A 21,413-nucleotide genomic window follows, 5' to 3' on the forward strand; every position below is an offset into this window, starting at 1 on the left:
AGAGTATCTTAGAATTTCCTTTTGGGCAAAACATAATTAAAAACAAAATAACTTAACATCTGTTTATAGTGGTGTGACAAACCTCCCGTTACACGTTTTTAATCCAATAAAATGTAAATCATGACTTAAGTCATGTAGAACCCTAAATAAAGGAATTATTCACCGGAAGGAAGTCACCTCATTTGATATTGAATAACGTTTTAATCCCGCCCTAACTCATAAGAATGGGTTTCACCGAGTTGCAATAAAAACATGAACAGAGGGGGCGCCCTTGCCCGTTCTGAATGATCTGAATCGTGTGTTCCCCAAATACCCACGAGGAAGAAACCAGGAAGCAGCGGAAAGTAGCAAATAAGGGAATTTTCTTCACATGGCTAAAAGAAATCTGTTCTACATTTGCATTTAGGAAGGTGAGAAATCCCACAATTAATAGCAATAGTACTGTTTGTGACAGAGGCGGGTCGGTTGTGTGCTTCCATGGTTCCAACATGTTTACGACGTGTAAACACGTGTTTTTAAATGTCAATGTATGAAGTGTGCGCTTCTACACAAGCACAGGATTGTTGCTTTCTAGCTAATTGTGTTGAGGAAAAACTTCATTTCCAAGTCTGTTGTACGCACACAGGCTTGTGTGAACTCCAGAAAGCCTTTTGTGTAGAAATTGCGTGGGAATTAATTGAAATGATGGAATGGAAATGTAGAATTATGGGGAAATTGGCCATTTTTACAATGTGGGGAACTGTTAGCTCAAATGTTGACATCTGGCATTCAATTCAATTGGAATTGGCGGAGGTACAGTAGTAAGTTAATATCGTTATATAAAGTTATAAATAATATATAAATAAGGTTAATATCGAAGGGCATTTGTGCTCGGAAATTCACTTAAAGGGATACTTTGGGGATGTGGGAAATGTGTTGATGATGGAATGGTTTGAATTAGTTGACAAAAGTGGAGGTAAGAATGGACTATTGTTAATGGGAATGTTAGAAAGGGAAGTTTTGAAAGTCAAAATAGATGTGATGTTACGGAGGTACTTCAGTTATATGCCTGACATGGAGTGTTTTCTTCTTGTGTTGCTTTACAACTTTTTCCAGCATGTGGCCCTCCTTGGAAAAAGTTTGGACACCCCTGATATAATGTCTTCTTTAACCCGCCAAACTATAAGATCAAGTACGCAACAGTGTTCAACTCCTTTCTCATTTGAATGTTGTTATAATCTGCTGGACTTTCAGAGACGAAGCAGACATGAAGAACCGAGGTGGTGCAATGCTGGATGGTCGTCTCAGACAGAGATTGGAACAGGTATGTCTTCACTCGCTCGCGTACTCGGTAAGTTATTCCCAACATGCTTATCAAACATCATGTGGTTGTTCCTGTAGCGTTCAACACGCCTGACGAGGAGTGGGAATACTCTAGTTCAGGGGTCTCAAACTCAATTTACCTGGGGGGCCACTGGAGCTAGGGTCTGGGCAAGGCTGGGCCGCATCAGGTTTTCCAAAAAAAACGCATTTATTAAAAACAGAAAAATATACAAACTTTTTCAGTGCTTTGGTTCCGAATTTCTACAATAAAAGCTCTGATAAAACATTCCACTGTTCTCAAATATTGTAATTTTTATTTTTCTGCACAAATTAAGATGAAAAATGAATAAACAAATAAAGAAAAGCAATCAATCAGTAATAAATAAATATAATAATAATAATTATAAAACCTTAAGAAACCACATAGTTGGTGGGTAGACAAATGATTTTTTTCAGATTAAAATGAACAAAGCATTATTAGAGCCCTGTAGACATGACAAAACACGACTATAGTCACATTTATACTCTTTTTATTTACAACATATTGCGCAACTGCAGGGTCTTGAGACACATGCTAACTCGCAAACTAGAGAGCTAGCGACCTAAACGGTAGCCTTCAAGTTATTTCCTTTAAACTTAAATAGCCAAAAACTTACCACTTCCACACGGATAGGGAGGATAACTATTAACAGTTATTTAACCTTTAACATGAACATGAATCAAATGTAATAATTTTTTCTGGGTACATGATACCATACAGCATCCATATCAAACTTGGCCGCACTAACATTAAATTTTCATATCAAGGCGGGGGCCTCAAACTAGTGTCCTGCGGGCCACATTTGGCCCACGGGCCGCGTGTTTGAGACCCCTGCTCTAGTTCATTTAATCCGGCCTCTTCTCCGTGTCTCAGCAAATACTGTTGAAGATCTTTGTTGACCGTAACCCGGAAACACACAAAGACCACCATAGGCCGCAAGCAGGGCTTGTATTGAGTTGACAGGGGGCGCACTTTGTCCTTTATCACGCTGAGAATTAAAAATAGTGTGTAAAATGTGCCGTCAGACGGCTTAAAGGCTAAAGTGACATTTACACTTGCATGCACGTTGCCTTCGTAAAATTTGTCGCGGAAAATTGGCAAAAAGTCCAAACTGTCCCTTTAAGAACATGATTGACTACACCTACTTTAGGCCTGGATTTGCCCCGTGGTCGTGAGTAGATGTCATTGGGTTGGATCAAGGCTTACATTTTCTTTTGCAGTATTTGGCCTCCAACAAGAAGGAGCACGTGGATCTATCAAGTGTCGCCCAGGAACTTCAGAAGCAGTACAGGTACGTTCATCAGATGACTCCGAACGCCATTTTCCCATGTGTTGCTCCTTCAAAACAGACCTTATGTAAAAAACCTCAGTCCTGGGCCGAGCTGCCAACATGCATGAAGCCTCCTGTGGGGGGGTTAGTCGGCTTCTGGCTGGACGAAAGGAGCACAAGAGCCAGTGGATGTTTGGATGTGTTCCAGCTGACGTGTTTGATCATCGTTGATCTGCAGTCTTGGTTGTGTCCTTGTCAGATGTCTCTCTTAAGCTACGTTCACACCAACGCCGAATGTCGCGCTTTGAATCGGCGACAAATTTGGCGTCATTTTTCAAAAAATCTCACAATCTCCTCAGATATGTTTAAGCTCTGTTAAGCTCTGTTACGCAATGGAAAATTTCGAGATCCCGACTGCATCCCGCCTCTGATCCAGAGCATATTGTAGCGACCCTGACGTATTCATGTTGAAGTTGTGCTCTTGGGTGTCCGACTGTGAATGCACCAGGTGGTGGGGGCGTGTCTGGTGGAGGAAGTACTGTTGTGTTGCTGGCGGTGGTTGCAACGGCGTGGTTACGGCCGACAGTAGCCAGTATTATTGTTGTGCAATAAAAAGCTTGTCAGCGATCGCAGTCGTGTAATTTCCATAGCGTCGGCAACGACGCTACAATATATAAAGATGCAGCAGATCCATTGATCCTTTGAACCAAGCTCTGTTAAGCTTTCCTACGCTTTGAGCAAAACTTTGATAAGCTTTGTGATGCTTTGATAAGCTTTAATACGCTCTCCCCGCTTTATGCAATTCGTGACAGATCGCCTCAAAGTTTTAAACAGTTTAAAAAATTTTGGCGCTCTTGCCGAATGTCCTGTATTGCTCAAACCTTTCTTACGCTGTATTACGGTCTTTACGCTTTCATTAAGCTTTGTTACACTTTGCCGCCGCTTTGCTCGCCGATTTAATTCGCCATCGATTCGGCATCGGTGTGAACGTAGCTTTAATGAATTTCATGGTGACTTCAGGTTGGACTACGGCAGAAGAAACAAGACCGCATTTCGAATTCAGGTTGAGAAAGGTAAGCTGGCAACATGGCTTTCATTTCATCATTGTCTCTTTATGTTTACGTATGTGTTCATGGGGGGGGGGGCATCTGAACAGTCTATTCCAGTATTGATCATGCTCTATGGGGGGGGGGCATGTGAACAGTCTATTCCAGTATTGATCATTGATCGTGTTCTTTGGGGGGGCATGTGAACAGTCTATTCCAGTATTGATCATGTTCTATTGGGGGGGGGGGGCATGTGAACAGTCTATTCCAGTATTGATCATGTTCTTGGGGGGGGGAGGGGATATGAACAGTCTATTCCAGTATTGATCATGTTCTATTGGGGCGGGGGGCATGTGAACAGTCTATTCCAGTATTGATAATTGATTATGGTTTATGGGGGGGGCATGTGAACAGTCTATTCCAGTATTGATCATGCTCTATGGGGGGGGGTCTATTCCAGTATTGATCATGCTGTATGATTTGCCTCTAGTGTATCAAGCACTGAGTGAGCTGGAGAACAAGCACGAGAGCGCCAACGTCATCGCCATTGAAGCCAGGTCGTTGCTGTACTCTACACAGCATGTCTCTTTCTGCCAGTGTGGTGGGCTTCATTAAAAAAGTGGAATAATGGTGTTCACAGTGAGGATGACAGCAGCAGTTCAGAAGACGTCCTAAATGGAAAAGCCCCAGCCAACAGTGTAAGTGTTCCTTACGTAAGGTGTATCTTCCACAGACGTATACAAGGCCCGAGTTGCTGGTGACCCATGTATCCATGTCATGTCCACAACGTTAGGATGTGTTGATTCAGTCATACTGAATGCATAAATGCACTCCGCTGCCTTTTACAGTTAACAGTAGGGAAGTGCAAAAGTAATAATAAATACAATACATTAATCACACGCAAAATGAAAAGGAATTGGATCATTTTGACAGTTTTGGTATATCGCCATGTGCATGCACGTCTGTTCTCATTGCGGTTTGCTTCCATACAGACAGGAAGAGGGTTCGCCTAAAGTAGGGGTCGGCAACCTTTACTATGAAAAGAGTCATTTTACCCCCCTTGCCCACTAAAGAAAAATGTCCTGGAGCTGCAGAACAGGTTTAAAAGTAACTAGTAAGGGATGCCAACCAGTAGGGCCATCATGTAAGGGATGCCAACCAGTAGGGCCATCGTGTAAGGGATGCCAACCAGTAGGGCCATCGTGTAAGGGATGCCAACCAGTAGGGCCATCGTGTAAGGGATGCCAACCAGTAGGGCCATCGTGTAAGGGATGCCAACCAGTAGGGCCATCGTGTAAGGGATGCCAACCAGTAGGGCCATCGTGTAAGGGATGCCAACCAGTAGGGCCATCATGCTATCATCTTGGCTAACAAGAGATGAGAAGAATGTAATGGATGCCAACCAGTAGGGCCATCATGCTATCATCTTGGCTAACAAGAGATGAGAAGAATGTAATGGATGCCAACCAGTAGGGCCATCATGTAAGGGATGCCAACCAGTAGAGTCATCATGCTATCATCTTGGCTAACAAGAGATGAGAAGAATGTAAGGGATGCCAACCAGTAGGGCCATCATGTAAGGGATGCCAACCAGTAGGGCCATCATGTAAGGGATGCCAACCAGTAGAGTCATCATGCCATCATCTTGGTTAAACCTCTCCACCTGACACCTGAAGAAATGTGTAGCGCAGCCAACCGACAGCTGGGATGAGCTCTCATGCTGAGCCAATTAGGAGTCTTGGAAGGAACTTTGGGGTATCAAAGTAGTTCAGATAAGAAAAGACCAGTTGAAGTACTTTTGCCAGTATTGGAGATAAACTTATTCCCTGCCATCCAAATACAGCAAAGATAATTTGTCATGCGAGGTCCCCATAAGTGTGTAATTCAAGCATAGCATTGTTTACTGCCCCCTACAGGCCGCCAGTCACATGAACAGCTCTCTTACGTCCCTGTACCGGAAAGCATCCTCTGACTTGGGCACCTACTCCTCTGTTGGAGAGCTGCCTGCCACAAACCGAGCTTTCTCAGGAGGCTGGTTCATCGATCGAGGTCAAGGGCCTGAGAAAACCAGCGTCTTTGTGGACCTCAGTGAAGATCAGCACATGGGGGCTCTAAATGTAAGCGTGTTGGCTTGGGGATCATCATCAATGTGATCCATTAGAAAACCAGAAATATATTTCCTTGGCGCGTTCACATGAACCTTTTTTGTCTGGTCAACAGGAAGATGTTGGCATGTTGGAGTCTGGGGAGCGTCTGAAAAGGTCCGTCAAAAGGAAAAAGAGGTCTGCTGAAGATGCTGCAAAAGACCAACCCAGAGAGAAACAAGAGAAGAAAGGTAGCGATGTGTTCAATGACAGTGGAATATGTAAGGTGGCTGTCGGTGGCCATGATGGCAGCATTGGCCATGTCCGTCATGTAGACACCTTTACTGCATAACCTTCAGTTTTGCACAGCAGCATGCTGATTTCCCATATGGCGGGGGTGTCCAAAGTGCAGCCTGGGGGCCTTTTGTGGCATGCGGCTTATTTAAAAATAGAAATAAAAAAAAAACAGAATTGAACAAAAGACCCGTTTCCAGCAAAAATTGAAATATCTGCAGTATTTGTACAAGAACAGTCAGTTTGAAGAGAAAAGAGAACATTTTAAAGAAATGACAAACAAAATAGTGAATAAAGTTAGAACATGAGGTGAAAGTTCTTATGCTATGTGAGTAAAGTGAAATATGATGGGAATAAAGTAGGACAAGAACATTAACAAGAAGAAAGTTGACGTTGAAAAGCAGCCATCATTTTAGTATCGTACGACTTTTTCCTGCACCCCGTAAAGTACTGGTAAAGAACTCCCAAGGTGACCTCCCACCATCCTCACAGCAGCAGATGGGGTTTGGTTTGGCGGCTGCCATTGTGTGACGGTGGCGTGAATGGATGATGGGCTTCAGCGTAAGGACCTCTGGTCGCTGAGAAAGGCGCCATGCAAATGGAGAATTTGTTTTTTTTTTTTTACGAATGTTTCATACAGCGGTTGTATTTTCCCAGCAAAGTCCACCTCCACGAAGCTGCAGCATCCCACTGTGAAGTTTGAAGACGTTGGTGGTAATGAAGACACGTTAACGGTCAGTATTGCTTTATCCACCATAGCCACCTACCAAAAGTATCTGTTGGTGTTGCTGTATTGCATCCTCACACGACACGTTCATTTTTGTGACAGCCCTCAGAGTTGTATATTTTTTGGTCGTGATATTTGATGTTCTGCATTTGTATGGTGACGTCCAGGAAGTGTGTAAACTGCTGATCCACATGCGGCACCCAGAGATATACCAGCAGCTCGGAATGGTTCCTCCCAGGGGCTTTCTCCTCCACGGACCTCCTGGCTGCGGGAAGACTCTACTGGCACACGCTGTGGCGGGGGTGAGTGGGATGGCGAGCGGAAGCAGATTTCCCTAAATGAAGTAGGGGTGATCCTCCGATATCCACATCAATCCGATGCCAGCAGGAATCGTACAAATCTCAGGACGTGGAATGTTAGAAAGGCTTGGTGGAGTGGGAGAACAATAGTCGGCATGTGGGCTATGGTCTGGCATCACGGAGTGACAGCCTATGTTTTTAATGAAACCCAAATACGAATGATGCCCTGTCTATTCCAGGAACTGGAACTGCCCTTGCTGAAGGTGTCTGCTCCAGAGCTGGTGTCTGGAGTGTCGGGAGAATCTGAACAGAAGCTCAGGGAGTTGTTTGACCTTGCCGTGGTTGGTGCTACTTTCATAACTCCACCATTGCCCGGATGATGGCGGCTATTGTCTTAACACGTAGGAATCTTCATCTCATGGCAGACTTCCGCTCCGTGCATCCTTTTCATTGACGAGATCGATTCCATCACACCCAAGAGAGAAGTGGCCTCCAAAGACATGGAAAGGAGGATCGTCGCCCAGCTGCTCACCTGCATGGATGGTAGGATGCCATCGGTTCACTTTGCACCACCACCATGAATAATGCTCGTCCTAGTACACCAGTACTAGGTGCTATACTGCAAATATTGCTATCCGATAGCAATAGTAAAAAGTAAATGCCTCAATGAGCTCAACAGTGAAAGTAAAAAGCAAAAAGTACTTTTGGCTCTCATTCAAAACCTTCATTTCCGATGGTCTTGGCATGTAAAGGGACTTTGACATGGAAAAAAAAGGACAAATTTAGTGAAGTGGAGAACCTCCAACAAAAGTTTAATTGATTTCATCCGGACCGGAAAAGAACCAGAGGATTATCATGGTCTTCTGTGTGGTTCTGATAGGACCCTGTAAAATGATCTGCAGTTATTCATACACACACGGTTCCTGCTATGCTGATATCGGCCAAGCACCCGAACTTTGGAACTCCAGTAACAATCCTGGCCTGTCATGTCCTCCCCACGTTAATTAGTGTGGGACGTGCCTTTGCTGCAGAGCAAGAAGCTAGGCTAGCTTGAACGCTGCACTTTAAAGGTCAAACTTCACACACCTAAAACTCAACAGAAAGAAATGTCACGTGGGAAGTTGCTTTTTGAGCAAACCTGAAGTGAGCAAGACCAGAGTGTCCTTAACTTGGTTTTCAAATACACGTATGAACCTCAGAACCAAATAACGGAGAAGATGTTCCACCATATTCTGACCTTTCAGCGGTAGCTCTATGCAATCTAGAATGTCACAATTCTGTTTTGTCTTTCTCACCTACCGACAGACTTGAACAGTCTGGCAAGTCCTCAAGTCCTGGTCATTGGTGCTACCAACAGGCCAGACTCCCTGGACCCGGCCCTGCGCAGAGCGGGACGCTTTGACAGAGAGATATGCCTCGGTATCCCAGATGAAGCAGCCCGTCTCAGGTCAGTCCATATGATACGTTTTTGGATGATTTTTGCCCCACACTAAAGATCGGGTCGCACTGACGACTGATGTATTGGGCCAGGATCATGCACAGCCCCCCCCCCCCCCCCCCCCCCCGCAGGTCTGCAACCTACCTGTGGCAGTGGGTTTGCAGTCGCATCAATGAAAACTAGGGATGCTGCAGCATCCGTAATGGTGGTGGTGTCGTGCTCTGGTACTGGTGCACAAACATTGGATGGGATCATCATGGATCATCTGTTAGCGAAAAGATCCTGTATATGTTGCACATTCATTCCACCCCAGGATAAGAATGCTTGGAATAAACCACCAAGGCCCATGTTGACCTCTGACCTTGACTCTTTGCGTTCTGTCAGGATTTTGAAGACTTTGTGTCGTCAGCTGAAGATGCCAGAGGATTTTGACTACGCCAAACTGGCCCGTCTCACCCCAGGCTACGTGGGGGCGGACCTCATGGCGCTTTGCCGCGAAGCCGCCATGAGCGCTGTCAACAGGGTTCTGTTGGCCCTGAAAGGACAGCAGAAGAGCCAAACCAGGACGGGAGCGGATGCAACAAACCAAGATATCCATGAAGACGACAACACGGCAGCATCTTCAGACGGACACAGCACAATGAACTCGGGACGGGTAGATGACAATCACTCCCCTGAGGACAATCCACCAGATGATCCGCCAGTAAGAAACACGCAAACACGCCAGTTCAATGAATGAATGAGTTGCTAAATCACTTGACTGCTGTTTTGTCACTGTGTACGAATAAAGTCATATCTTATCTTACCTTATATGCTCCTCTGTGTCCAACAGGGGGAGCTTTACCAGCTTCTGCAGTTGCTCAAGAGCACTGAAACACTCTCAGAGCAAGAGTTGAGCAGCCTCTCCATCGTCATGTCAGACTTTGAGGCCTCTCTTTCCCGCGTTCAGCCTTCAGCCAAGAGGGAGGGCTTTGCCACCGTGCCTGATGTCACCTGGGACCACGTGGGGGCCCTTCATGAAATTAGAGAAGAACTGACCATGGCCATATTGGTAAACTCTTCTTCTGTTAGGACTGCTTTTGTCTTAGCTTCTCATGCCATTCCTTTTTACATTCAGGCATTTCTAGTGGTGTAAAGCTGACTGGGGGGGGGGTATTTTATGTATTTAGAACAGGGGTCTCAAACTCAATTTACCTGGGGTCCGCTGGAGCTAGGGTCTGGGCAAGGCTGGGCCGCATCAGGTTTTCCCAAAAAAAAACGTAATTATTAAAAACAGAAAAATATACAAACTTTTTCAGTGCTTTGGTTCCGATTTTCTACAATAAAAGCTCTGATAAAACATTCCACTGTTCTCAAATATCTTACTTTTTATTTTTCTGCACAAAATAAGATGAAAAATAAATAAACAAATCAAGAATAAATAAAAAAATCATCAGTAATAAATAAATATAATAATAATAATAAAAAGTTAAGAAAGCACATATAAATGGTGGGTAGACAAATGATTTTTTTCAGATTAAAATGAACAAAGCATTATTAGAGCCCTGTAGACATGACAAAACACGACTATAGTCACATTTATACTCTTTTTATTTACAACATATTGCGCAACTGCAGGGTCTTGAAACACATGCTAACTCGCAAACTAGAGAGCTACTGACCTAAACAGTAGCCTTCAAGTTATTTCCTTTAAACTTAAATAGCCAAAAACTTACCACTTCCACACGGATAGGGAGGATAACTATTAACAGTTATTTAACCTTTAACATGAACATGAATCAAACGTAATAATTTTTTCTGGGTACATGATACCATACAGCATCCATATCAAACTTGCGCGGGCCGCACTAACATTCAACTTTCATATCAAGGCGGGGGCCTCAAACTAGTGTCCTGCGGGCCACATTTGGCCTGCGTGCAGCGTGTTTGAGACCCCTGATTTAGAAGGTCCAACACAGCTTTTCTATGCTCCAGCTACCAATTAACTACCAACTAACCGTGATAAATGAGGGATTACTGTCATTCTTATTGTCAACATTGTCTTCATGCAGCTCAACCTTCTGGTGGTTCCATCACTGCTAATGGGAAATATCTACTGCTGCTTCTTGATGGCGACTTTTACTCAAGCGCTTTGATCTACTTGACACCAGAGGCCGTGTTTTCTGAAATAGTCTCACTGTTTGCCGTGTGGAGATCTCACTGCCCTCGGGTCTGATCTCATCCACTTCAGACCATCGGAACCATCTAACATCACCTATACTGCCTATTGTCCTTCATTTCCCTATAAGGATAGCCGCAGTACTGGGTCCATATCTTCATGGTACTTACCACACATGTACCTCTGTGTCATGCAGGCTCCTGTACGTTCCCCGGAGCAGTTCAAGGCGCTCGGACTGAGTGCTCCATCTGGAGTCCTGCTGGCTGGCCCTCCAGGATGTGGGAAAACCCTGCTTGCTAAGGTTGTCCAGCATATAGAGTACATAAACATACTACATAAAGTACATAAACGCATCGGGGGTGTAACGCTACAACGAGGGAACAAAATGCAAACGGCTTAGCTGCTGTTTTGAAATGTCTCAAGGACAGTTTGTGTTGGAATCCAAACAGGAGAAGATACAAACAGCCGCAATGCTGGTGCTGGAGTGAGCGACAATAAAGTGTAAAATGTTCCATTCCTAACAGAAGTATTGTTTTCTAGGTAGTTTTTAAAAGTGCAGTATGAATGCTTTTAGCCTGTTGCACCGTTCCTCATCTCTACTGACCAATGGCAGCACACCACTGTCATCTTCTCTAGCTCGTTGTAGCAAACCAAACGTTACTTCCCCTAAGGTCTGACGATGAACATGTTACACCCGTAGTGCAGGTTTTGATCCCGTGTGGGATTCTCATGTCCGTCATCCTCTGGTGTGTCCTCACAGGCAGTGGCTAACGAGTCAGGTCTCAACTTCATCTCCGTGAAGGGTCCAGAGCTGCTCAACATGGTGAGTCCCAGAACTTCAATGACTGCTGATGTCATAGCCTGACGCTATCCACTTATACAATGCGCCACCTCAGCATCCTCCGCAGCCGTCACTCACAAGACGGACAAAAACTCAAAAAAGCTTTTGGCTTTTTGTGCCACTTTATCTTTTTTAATGTCTTGATGTTGCCTGGTCTCCGTGGAAGTCCAATTCCCGCTTATATCTCACGGTACTCAGGGACGGATGCCTTCTTGCACCGACTCTCCCATTATAATTAATACACCAGAGCTGTCAAGTTAACACGTTCATGACGCGTTAACAGACGTTTCCTTAGATTAATTAACTCAGTTATTATTATTACCCTTAATTACCCTTGTAGTTGCACATGGAGTCGTTTACCACAAAGAGATTTCCCCTAAATAAAAACTTAGTTCTATCTGTGGTTAATTGCGGTTAATTCTGAGTTAACTATGGACAAAAATGTGATTAATCACATATTGTAATGGATCGACAGCACAAAAATATATATATATACATGAACACAACAAGTAAAGGAATGTATGGGAATAATAATTAAACAGTAATAATAACCCCTGTGACATGGTGTCCATCACATTTTTTTTCCAAAGAAAAAGTTTAAAAATGAGTGGTTATAATGTAGTTGTACGTGACATGAGTGCATTAATAATAATAATAATGAATAAAGCACTATTATATTTATTTCCTGTCTTGCTCCATCCAGTATGTTGGAGAGAGTGAGCGGGCTGTGAGGCAGGTCTTCCAAAGGGGGCGCAACTCTGCTCCCTGCGTCATCTTCTTCGACGAGATTGACGCTTTGTGTCCTCGCCGGTCAGGCCACGAGGTGAGAACACACGTTGACACCATCTCGGCAAAGTCCCGCGGCATCGGCCTATCGTTGTCTACCGTCAGACCAGATGCCGTGTGTCGATGTTGCGTTCGCACTCTGTTGTCGTTCAGGCAGGAGCCAGTGTGCGCGTGGTGAACCAGTTGCTGACGGAGATGGACGGTCTAGAAGGTCGACGACAAGTCTTCATCATGGCTGCAACAAACAGACCAGGTAACCATCCCACATTGGTCAAAACCAAGACAATCTATTGGGTCAAAGTAGCGCCCCACACCCCCACATGCCTCACACCCTCACACAGGCCAGTAGACTCATGGGGCTGAGGTGGCGGATGGGCGGCTAGCGAGTAGAATTTCTTCCCAGCCCTAACGAACTGCTCTTTTCTCCCGGCAGACATCATCGATCCTGCCATACTGAGGCCGGGTCGTCTGGACAAAACGCTGTATGTGGGTCTGCCGCCCCCCGCCGATCGCCATGCAATCCTGCTCACCATTACCAAAGTATGCTACAATGCTAATAGGAGGAAGAAGAAGTTTTCATAGTCCAATCTGATTGGTTAGACTTTGCCCAAAGTCAAGTCATCATCCAGAGTCTTTAATGGGCCCCCCTCTACATCATTATTATTATTATTATTATTATTATTTAGTGACACGGAAGCAAGCGGGTGGACATAGAATAAGCAGAACAGGAAATCAACTGGCCAAGTTCCGTTTGGCGTGAAACAACCTCCCCATTTGAAATGATTGGCAGGTTGGTTGTTGTCACATGATGTGTACAATTGGCACGTCACTTTCTTGGCCTCATCATTAACATTTCCAAAATACTTCCACGCGTTGGCTCGTACTGAAAAATCCTCCCATCAGCCCGTCCATTAACTCTCATCTCACTGCTGCTTTACTTCAGAACTACAACTCCCAAGTCGGTGAGGCTCTTTCTTTAGCAGGAGCCAATCACAGGCTGTCAAGCCACTGGAAATGATGTCATAATGTATAACAGTCTTGACTACGGTGTCGCCTGACTAAGAACACTGTGCTAACACAGCAACTTAACACCCAAAGGGCATCTTTGGCAAATACACAAACATGTACCAATACCACTTTGAAAAGCAAAAAACTGTTGGGTTTTCCCATAATGCATTGTGTCTTAGCAACACATTCATTGGGGCGCTGCAATGACGTCAGCCTCCCTCCACTTTTTATACTGCTTGTTTTCACTGGAGTTGCGGGAATGCTGGAGCCTTTCCCAGCTGGCAGTGACTATTTTAGGTTGGATTCTAGTTATGTCGACAACCGCTTATGTTGACATCAGATGGTCTGTGGGTGTGGGGGGCGTTGACATAAATGGGTTCCACAGTACCATAAAGCGGGACAAAAATGGGAAGGAAACAAATGTGACTTAGAAAGATGACAAAGCGTACGTACAGAACCCCTCCCCGCGTGAACAAGCAGGAAGTGCTGCTCATGTCAACCTGCGCTCCTTGCAGGGCGGAACCAAACCTGAGCTGGAGGAAGATGTGAGTCTGGAGGAGATCGCCTACGATGAACGATGTGACTGCTTCACGTGAGTGAAAAGCTTTGGGCTTTTTGTACTTTTCCTCTTTAATTGGAGATCAGGAATGTGTCGTGGGTGAATAAGGAACGAGCCCGCGTGCCTTTTGGCAAATTCATCAATAAAAATCCTAAATAATAATAGAAATTGAAGAGTGGGCCAAAATGGCTCCAGTGTGGAAATGCATTTGAGTATTATCCATCCATCCATCCATCTTCTATGACGCTTATCCTCACGAGGGTCCTGGGGGTGCTGGAGCCTATCCCAGCTGGACTGGTGGCCTGCCAACCCCACCCACATTCATACCTATGGACAATTTGGAGTGGCCAAGGAAGCTAACATGTTTTTGGGATTGGGGGGGGGGGGTAAAGAATTGAGAATTTTGGGTGACAAAGATGAGCCGTAGAGAAGAGCAGGAAGTCACATGTCATCTTTGATTCCATGATTCCAGTGGCGCCGACCTGACTGCCTTGGTGAGGGAAGCCTCGGTCAATGCCCTGAAGGCCTACCTGAAGTCCCGGTGCACCCCCCCATCCTCCTCTGGTAATGTCAGTCCCACCAAGCTTACCTGGGAAAGCTGCTGTCTGATCCATCCATCCATCCACACCTCCTGGTTGACTTGGTAGACCACATCACTGGGCCACCAGGCTTCAAGGCAGCTCCGAGTGTGGGAACGCTATGAATGTTTCACAGCTAAAGGAAGACCTTTTGTTATCGTTTCACAGGTCACACGTCATCTGGCCCCGTCGCGGATATCAGGGTAGGCAAAAATCACTTTGAAGAGGCCTTCAAGAAGGTTCGGCCATCTGTGTCCAAAAAGGTAAGCCATGAAGTGTCCTTAGCATCCAAGGGGTCGGTTTGAGTCTCAGCATTCCAAGTGAAAAAGCATGCGTGGGCTTTTCTGGACGGAAAACTTCAAACTGAAAGTACATTCTCCAAACCTTTGTCCAATGGTGATGAGACGTTTAGTCACATGGCAGAGGACCATTGAAATGTTCCTCATGCCCACATCTCAGTCTTCAGTCTCAGTGGAAAGCTGGAAAAACAGACCAGCTAGCATTTTATGCTAACAGGCGCCTCCACGCTTGACATTACACATTAGCATCAAAATGCTAATCTTTTTCAAGATGGCGGCCAAGGCAGTGAAGTGGATAATAACGACATAATAATAATAATAACGACATAAGCGGTCGTCACCACAACCCAAACAAGCCATCAGTGCATCTTTACTTGATGATGAAGGATTTTCTCTCTCTTGCCAAATATTATACGGCAGGGGGCCTCCAAAGTGCGGCTCGGGGGCCATTTTGGCACATTCTAAAAGTAGGATTAACTAGCAGAAAGAAGTCACGTTTCAGGCTTTATTTTTAGAAGAGGAATAAAGATGAAATATGAAGAGAAAAAATAGCATCAAGTTGAAATACAAACGGAAGAATATTGCAGTATGAGTAACAAACAAAGAGTACATTTGAAAATAAAGTTAAAGTCCAAATATTGCAAGAAGGACAAGTGTAACGTAAGGAGGGTAAGAAGGCCTTGTCACTGATGAAGCTGAGATGCTTCTTCTCTTAGCCAGACTCGGCGTGGTTTGGTTGAAAGAACTGTAAGAGTGACCCGCATCCTTGGATAGTTCAGCATACGGCTGTCCATGTTTAGGGCCTTCGGTCTTCCACGCTGTGGTCAACGTGTTCTCCCTGTTACCTTGCAGGACCAGAAGATGTACGAGCAGCTGAAAGCGTCCCTGAGCACATGAGTGGCGACTTCACCCTTCAAAATGTCAACATCATCATTTCTACATTAGCAGCCCTTTTATTAAATATCCCGGGGGCGGGTATGCAAGCATATTTGGGGTGTGGCCAGTATTATTTGACATGGGGAAATCATGACACCCCGAAGAAACATGTCACTACGTGTACAATACAGTATGTACTGTACACAGTGTGTACACGTGTGCTTGCTGCTGCACACAAGCAACAGATGGTCCGCCCAGCGCCGCCACCGTAGCAGTGGCTGTAGGGGTGTTAGTTCACGTCTAGAGGACTCTAACGGTTTTAATACCCTACTTGGAAGGTCAGAAAGACAAATTTGTCTTGTTTTCCTCAATTATGTTTAATTAATTAATTAATTTTATGATTGTTTATATTTTTATCCACCAAAAACGTTGATTAAAAAAAAACTTTGTTTACCTAAAATCTTTGTTGTGTCTTTTATTCTGATTATAGTCAACAAATGAAAGGCGAACTCATTCCATAATCGAACATTTTTTGAAGTAGTTTAAGCTAGAGCTTTTATTTCGAAGATCTTTCGGTACATTTTGGTAAACAACCAGCCAGGTTATGTCTGTCAGACAAATTTGTCTTTGTTTTCCTCAATTATATTTAAAGAATGAATGATTTAATTAATGATTTATATTTGTATCCACCAAAAAAAGTTGATTTTTTGTTTACCTAAAATCTTTGTTGTGTCTTTTATTCTGATTATAGTCAACAAATGAAAGGCGAACTCATTCCATAATCGAACATTTTTTGAAGTAGTTTAAGCTAGAGCTTTTATTTTTAAGATCTTCCGGTAGATTTTGGTAAATAACCAGCTAGTTTATGTCGGTCAGAAGGTCAGAAAGACAAATTTGTCTTTGTTTTCCTCAAGTATATTTAATGAATTAATGAATTTTATGATTGTTTATATGTTATCCACCAAAAAAAGTTGATTAAAAACGTTGTTGTGTCTTTTATTCTGATTACAGTCAACAAATGAAAGGCAAACTCATTCCATAATCGAACATTTTTTTAAGTAGTTTAAGATAGAGCTTTTATTTTGAAGATCTTCCGGCCAGTTAATAAAAAACACTCGTTGTACGGCTATTATTGTGTATAGTAGTCAAGTCTAGATCACGTATGTGATACTACAGTACTTTGCATTTCACGCGCCTACTCCAATGGTAGCACGAAGCAGCGGGAAAGCACTTCCTGCTCTTCACAATAAAACACCCATGACAATGACGGTAATATGAGCGTGACTAATCAGAAGTCATAACGTGTGAGGACCTCTGCTGTGTAAAATATGAATGTTAACACTTTTCCTGTTTGTATTTCTATTTTCTATGAATCCCCTCAATTAGACTATATATACAGTGTATGTCCGGTGTGGATGTTTCTCTCTTAATAAGGCTAGCATAAAAATCAGCAGGGGACCAATTACTTTCTTTCCTCACAATATATGTATCCACGTCAAGTCCCAGTACATAAAATAAATAGTGATAAATGATTTATTTTTTACATATACAACATTATTTTACAGGTAATATATACGTGTTGTATAAACAAATGACTTCAATCAATTGGCTTTACTGTGTTGGAACATCAGGAAGTAATTGGAGGAGGTAAGGAGCGGACTAGGACGCCACACAAGCGTGTTGGATCGCGGCCTGCTGCCAGCTATCGCTTCCATTCGGTTCACCTTCATCCACACTCAACAGCCAAGCATGGAGGCTCGGGCTCGACGGATCCACCGCCGACTACCGGGATCCATTAGACGCTTTTAACACCGGAGACACGACCCTGGAGCGGCTAAGGTCTTACATTCGGATCGTATTGCCTTTCCAAGCGGACATCTGGGCCGGACGCTCGACGGGAGCAAGATGAAGCGGGTGGCGGTGGTTACCAGGCACAATGGCCTCGTCGCCCCGCTGGGTAACAACAACTCCGGAGCTTCGAGCATCGTCGCGCCTCCCCAGCGGAGAGCCCCCAACATCGCCGCCTCCGCGGACAGACGCCCGGCGGACGGCAAGGAGGCTTTATTGAACATTTGCCGGAGTCCCGCTGTCAAGTCGGAGCTGGTGTGCAAATGGGCAGGCCGAATGTCGAGCAGGCAGCGGTTCGTCTGCAACCAAACTTTTACCTCCATGCCCGACCTGGTGGACCACGTCACGGCCGAGCACGTCACGGCGGGGCTCGACGCCCTCAGTCACGTCTGCATGTGGAGCGAGTGCGTCCGCGGAGGCAAGGCGTTTAAAGCCAAATACAAACTTATCAATCACATCCGAGTGCACACCGGGGAGAAGCCCTTCCTGTGCGCCTTCCCCAACTGCGGCAAGATGTTCGCACGCTCCGAGAACCTCAAGATCCACACTCGCACGCACACCGGTAGGATTGTCTTTTAACGAGGATGTGATCGAGAAGTCACAATATGAGCCAATGTGGGCTGCCCTCCATGTTTAACATGGCGCCGTTCGCTCATCGTTCACGTCCGCCCTTTGCTTCCTATGTTTCCTATGTTTCCTTCGCATGTTCGGAGGCCGGCGGAAATGAGATGTCATTAAGAATTGATGGACAGGGAAATGCTGCAAATGCCCCAGACACACATAGCGCGCACACTCACACACAAACAACAACAACAACAACTGCACGGGAGAAATGCTGCAAGTTCCAAACCGAAGTTAACCAGGCTAGCAGGAGAGCCCCACCCAGCGATATCGTCGTTAAAGACTATTGTAACTATGACGATGCGGAACGCAGAGCTGTGATTGGTGGGGTTTTCCTTGGACGTAATTCCCGGTCCCGGCGGAAGGCCACAAAGTCGGCCGTAATAAACAATGGCTGCCCCATCAGTCATAGTTGCTTACCGCTATGTTAAAAAGCTTTACGAGAAAAAAAAGTTGTCCCTCACTCGCCTAAAACACCGCCCCCTAGCGTCTCGGTGGAGATGTATATGTCAAGCGGGTGGGTGGGGCTAATAGTAATAATCAAAAATCGTAAATATTCTCAGTGAATGAAATAATGCTAAATAGCATTTGTAATATTATTATCGCAAGATTGACTTCAAGTAATATAGTAGTATAAGTAGTAGTAGTAGTAGTAGTAGTAGTATGCGTTGTAAATAAAAGCGTTGAAGCAGCTGCTTCCCTGAGGTTTCCCACGTTTAAGATGCTTCATTACAACATTATGTTGTCATTATTGTCATGAGAAGTGTAATTAGCATATTAGCCACTAGATGCTACTCCAGTATGGCGTACCTGTCCGTGTGAGCCTTCACAGGTCTTCTTTCACCGTGTAGAGGAATCGCTCTTCGTGACACGTACGTTCTCTTTGTACTGTCTGTGAAACATGAGCAGCATTTTCCACCATATTGAATGTTTGCCTTTATTTAGCAACGTAGCGAGCGACGCTGTCTGTCAGCGCGCATCATTTTGCTCTATTTTGTTTGGAGAGAAAGGTTGGCTGTGCTGCACCTCCGGCGGTAGTTTTGCTTCCCAGTTGGGAAAATCGGAAAGGATGGTCGTGTCCCACGGCGTCCTCGTCACGACTTTCTGACCATGCGTAGACATGCATAAGACATGCGTAAGACGTGCGTAGACATACGTAAGACATACGTAAGACATACGTAAGACATGCGTAAGACATGCGTAGACATACGTAAGACATGCGTAGACATATGTGGACGTGCGTAGACATACGTAAGACATACGTAAGACATGCGTAGACATATGTAGACATGCGTAAGACATACGTAAGACATACGTAAGACATGCGTAAGACATGCGTAAGACATGCGTAGACATACGTAAGACATGTGTAGACATGTGTAGACATATGTAGACATGCGTAGACATGTAGACATACGTAAGACATGCGTAGACATATGTGGACGTGCGTAGACATACGTAAGACATACGTAAGACATGCGTAGACATACGTAAGACATGCGTAGACATGCGTAGACATGCGTAGACATACGTAAGACATACGTAAGACATACGTAAGACATATGTAGACATACGCAAGACATACGCAAGACATACGCAAGACATACGCAAGACATACGCAAGACATACGTAAGACATACGTAAGACATACGTAAGACATGCGTAAGACATGCGTAAGACATGCGTAAGACATGCGTAAGACATGCGTAAGACATGCGTAAGACATGCGTAAGACATGCGTAAGACATACGTAAGACATGTGTAGACATATGTAGACATATGTAGACATATGTAGACATGCGTAGACATGCGTAAACATATGTAGACATGCGTAAGACATGCTTAGACATACGTAAGACGTGTAGACATACGTAAGACATGTGTAGACATGCGTGTACTATGCATGATGAACAACAGGGACGTGTTTACCTTTACGGAAGACGTGACCAAACAGGAATCTTGTCTGTGTTTTCACGGTCTGTATGTGTGTTTGCGTTGCAGGCGAAAAGCCATTCCAGTGCGAGTTTTGCGAGCGACGCTTCGCCAACAGCAGCGACCGCAAGAAACATTCCCAAGTGCACACTTCTTCTAAACCCTACGACTGCAAGGCCCTGGGTTGTACCAAGTCCTACACGCACCCAAGCTCTTTGCGCAAGCACATGAAAGTCCACATCAAATCGTCACCTACCTCCGAGCCCTACGACATCTACAGCTCCATCCACCAACACCAAGCACCTCAGCCTCTCCTGGAGCCCCTGGACCTTAAGATCAACCACCTGTCCCCGTCCTTCAGCCACCAAACGAGCAGCTTTGACTTTGATATCAGTTTGGCCAACAAACTCAACCACAAGCTGGAGCCCAGCTCGTCTCCACTGGCCGTGCCCCTGGACCTATCTCTGTCCGGACTCAGGCGGCACAGGACCCCGGGAAGAAGCCATCCGTCGGGCAGCCCGGTCATACCCGACTTGCCCAACATGAAGGAGTGGTACGTCTGCACCAGAACTACGGGGCAAAGCTTGGCTCTGCCCCACCCGGACCACATCAAGTCGGAACCGAGCGACGACGACGACTACGTCACGTAAGGCGAACGTCAGAGGATGCCCGGACTTGGCTCCTTGTTCGTTTCGCTTTCCTTTCTGCTCATTCGCTCATCGATGAGCTGAAGAAGACGACCTCGGGGACTGTTCAAGCGCCACTATGCATTTTCACGTCTCTTCTGTCGATACGCCCACATAATCGCCGTGTATGATAGCCACGCCTTGCCCTGATGCGGACCCCACGGCCTTGGGAGGATTCCCACGTCCTGACTGTGTATAGCTTAGCCCAAGGGTACGTGGGCACTGACTTTTGTATGATTTTTCTCTTCATGGTATTTTTTATACACCGCCACAATGGATATGAAATAAAAAAAGAGGATGTAAGTGAGTTCATCTTAACGGACCGACTGTGTTTATCATTTATCCAGCAAAGCTCACATTTCCAGGTGATCACTAATATTTCAACGTGCGAGACCAAAGAATGGACACGGGGGCCACCAAACCCACAGATGCGCCGTGCCAGCCTGCCCCCGCCATACTTTTGGGTGCTTGGTCGATACGATGAAGGACCCCGCCAAGACTGGAAGAAGAGGCTTGGTGACGAAGAGCCCGTTGCTGCAGCCGTCGGTCCACGGTGCTCCGTGCTGGATTTCAGCAGGGGAGGGGGGGGCACAGTCAGCAAGAAAAGCATTAGGAAGACACTTGGCCCCCCACCGCATCTGTGCGTCTGATATGTACACTGAAAAACTAATCTAAATGCCCATTGTTGTCTTTCTGTGCAGTACATGTATTAGCGTTTTTG

At 45.2% G+C, this 21,413-nt stretch overlaps 2 protein-coding genes across 3 annotated transcripts; both read left to right on the forward strand.

Moving 5' to 3' along the window:
- Positions 1 to 269: 269 nt before the first annotated feature.
- On the forward strand, positions 270 to 16,048 carry nvl (nuclear VCP like). 2 transcript variants are annotated; one of them, XM_058078425.1, is made up of 24 exons: positions 270 to 410; positions 1,234 to 1,303; positions 2,563 to 2,633; positions 3,633 to 3,685; positions 4,149 to 4,218; positions 4,299 to 4,356; positions 5,575 to 5,775; positions 5,879 to 5,993; positions 6,694 to 6,770; positions 6,931 to 7,065; positions 7,302 to 7,403; positions 7,488 to 7,605; positions 8,368 to 8,509; positions 8,885 to 9,203; positions 9,333 to 9,551; positions 10,855 to 10,959; positions 11,419 to 11,481; positions 12,203 to 12,322; positions 12,439 to 12,538; positions 12,719 to 12,825; positions 13,809 to 13,885; positions 14,325 to 14,416; positions 14,599 to 14,693; positions 15,582 to 16,048. In XM_058078425.1, exons 2-24 carry the CDS (start codon positions 1,247 to 1,249, stop codon positions 15,624 to 15,626), a joined length of 2,541 nt encoding a protein of 846 aa, XP_057934408.1. In that variant the 5' UTR covers positions 270 to 410; positions 1,234 to 1,246; the 3' UTR covers positions 15,627 to 16,048. The 2 variants fall into 2 exon arrangements, with proteins under 2 accessions (XP_057934408.1, XP_057934410.1); XM_058078427.1 differs by having other exon boundaries at positions 4,149 to 4,215.
- Positions 16,049 to 17,200: 1,152 nt separating this feature from the next.
- Positions 17,201 to 21,014, forward strand: LOC131132251 (zinc finger protein ZIC 4-like). Its single transcript, XM_058077716.1, has 2 exons — positions 17,201 to 18,015; positions 20,076 to 21,014. The coding sequence occupies exons 1-2, from the start codon at positions 17,511 to 17,513 to the stop codon at positions 20,654 to 20,656; spliced, it is 1,086 nt and encodes a 361-aa protein (XP_057933699.1). The 5' UTR covers positions 17,201 to 17,510; the 3' UTR covers positions 20,657 to 21,014.
- The last annotated feature ends 399 nt before the right edge of the window (positions 21,015 to 21,413 follow it).

This window comes from Doryrhamphus excisus, chromosome 7 (genome assembly GCF_030265055.1).
Source record: "Doryrhamphus excisus isolate RoL2022-K1 chromosome 7, RoL_Dexc_1.0, whole genome shotgun sequence".
Lineage (NCBI taxonomy): Eukaryota > Metazoa > Chordata > Actinopteri > Syngnathiformes > Syngnathidae > Doryrhamphus > Doryrhamphus excisus.

What these genes read in the sequence shown, in the direction of transcription:
- nvl (XM_058078425.1), top strand. Translation starts at nt 1,247, where the DNA reads ATGAAGAACCGAGGTGGTGCAATGCTGGATGGTCGTCTCAGACAGAGA. An exon ending in GTAATGAAGACACGTTAACG is followed by an intron (nt 6,771 to 6,930) that starts GTCAGTATTGCT and finishes GGTGACGTCCAG; the next exon opens with GAAGTGTGTAAACTGCTGAT. An exon ending in TCCTGCTCACCATTACCAAA is followed by an intron (nt 12,826 to 13,808) that starts GTATGCTACAAT and finishes CGCTCCTTGCAG; the next exon opens with GGCGGAACCAAACCTGAGCT.
- LOC131132251 (XM_058077716.1), top strand. Translation starts at nt 17,511, where the DNA reads ATGAAGCGGGTGGCGGTGGTTACCAGGCACAATGGCCTCGTCGCCCCG. An exon ending in CCACACTCGCACGCACACCG is followed by an intron (nt 18,016 to 20,075) that starts GTAGGATTGTCT and finishes TTTGCGTTGCAG; the next exon opens with GCGAAAAGCCATTCCAGTGC.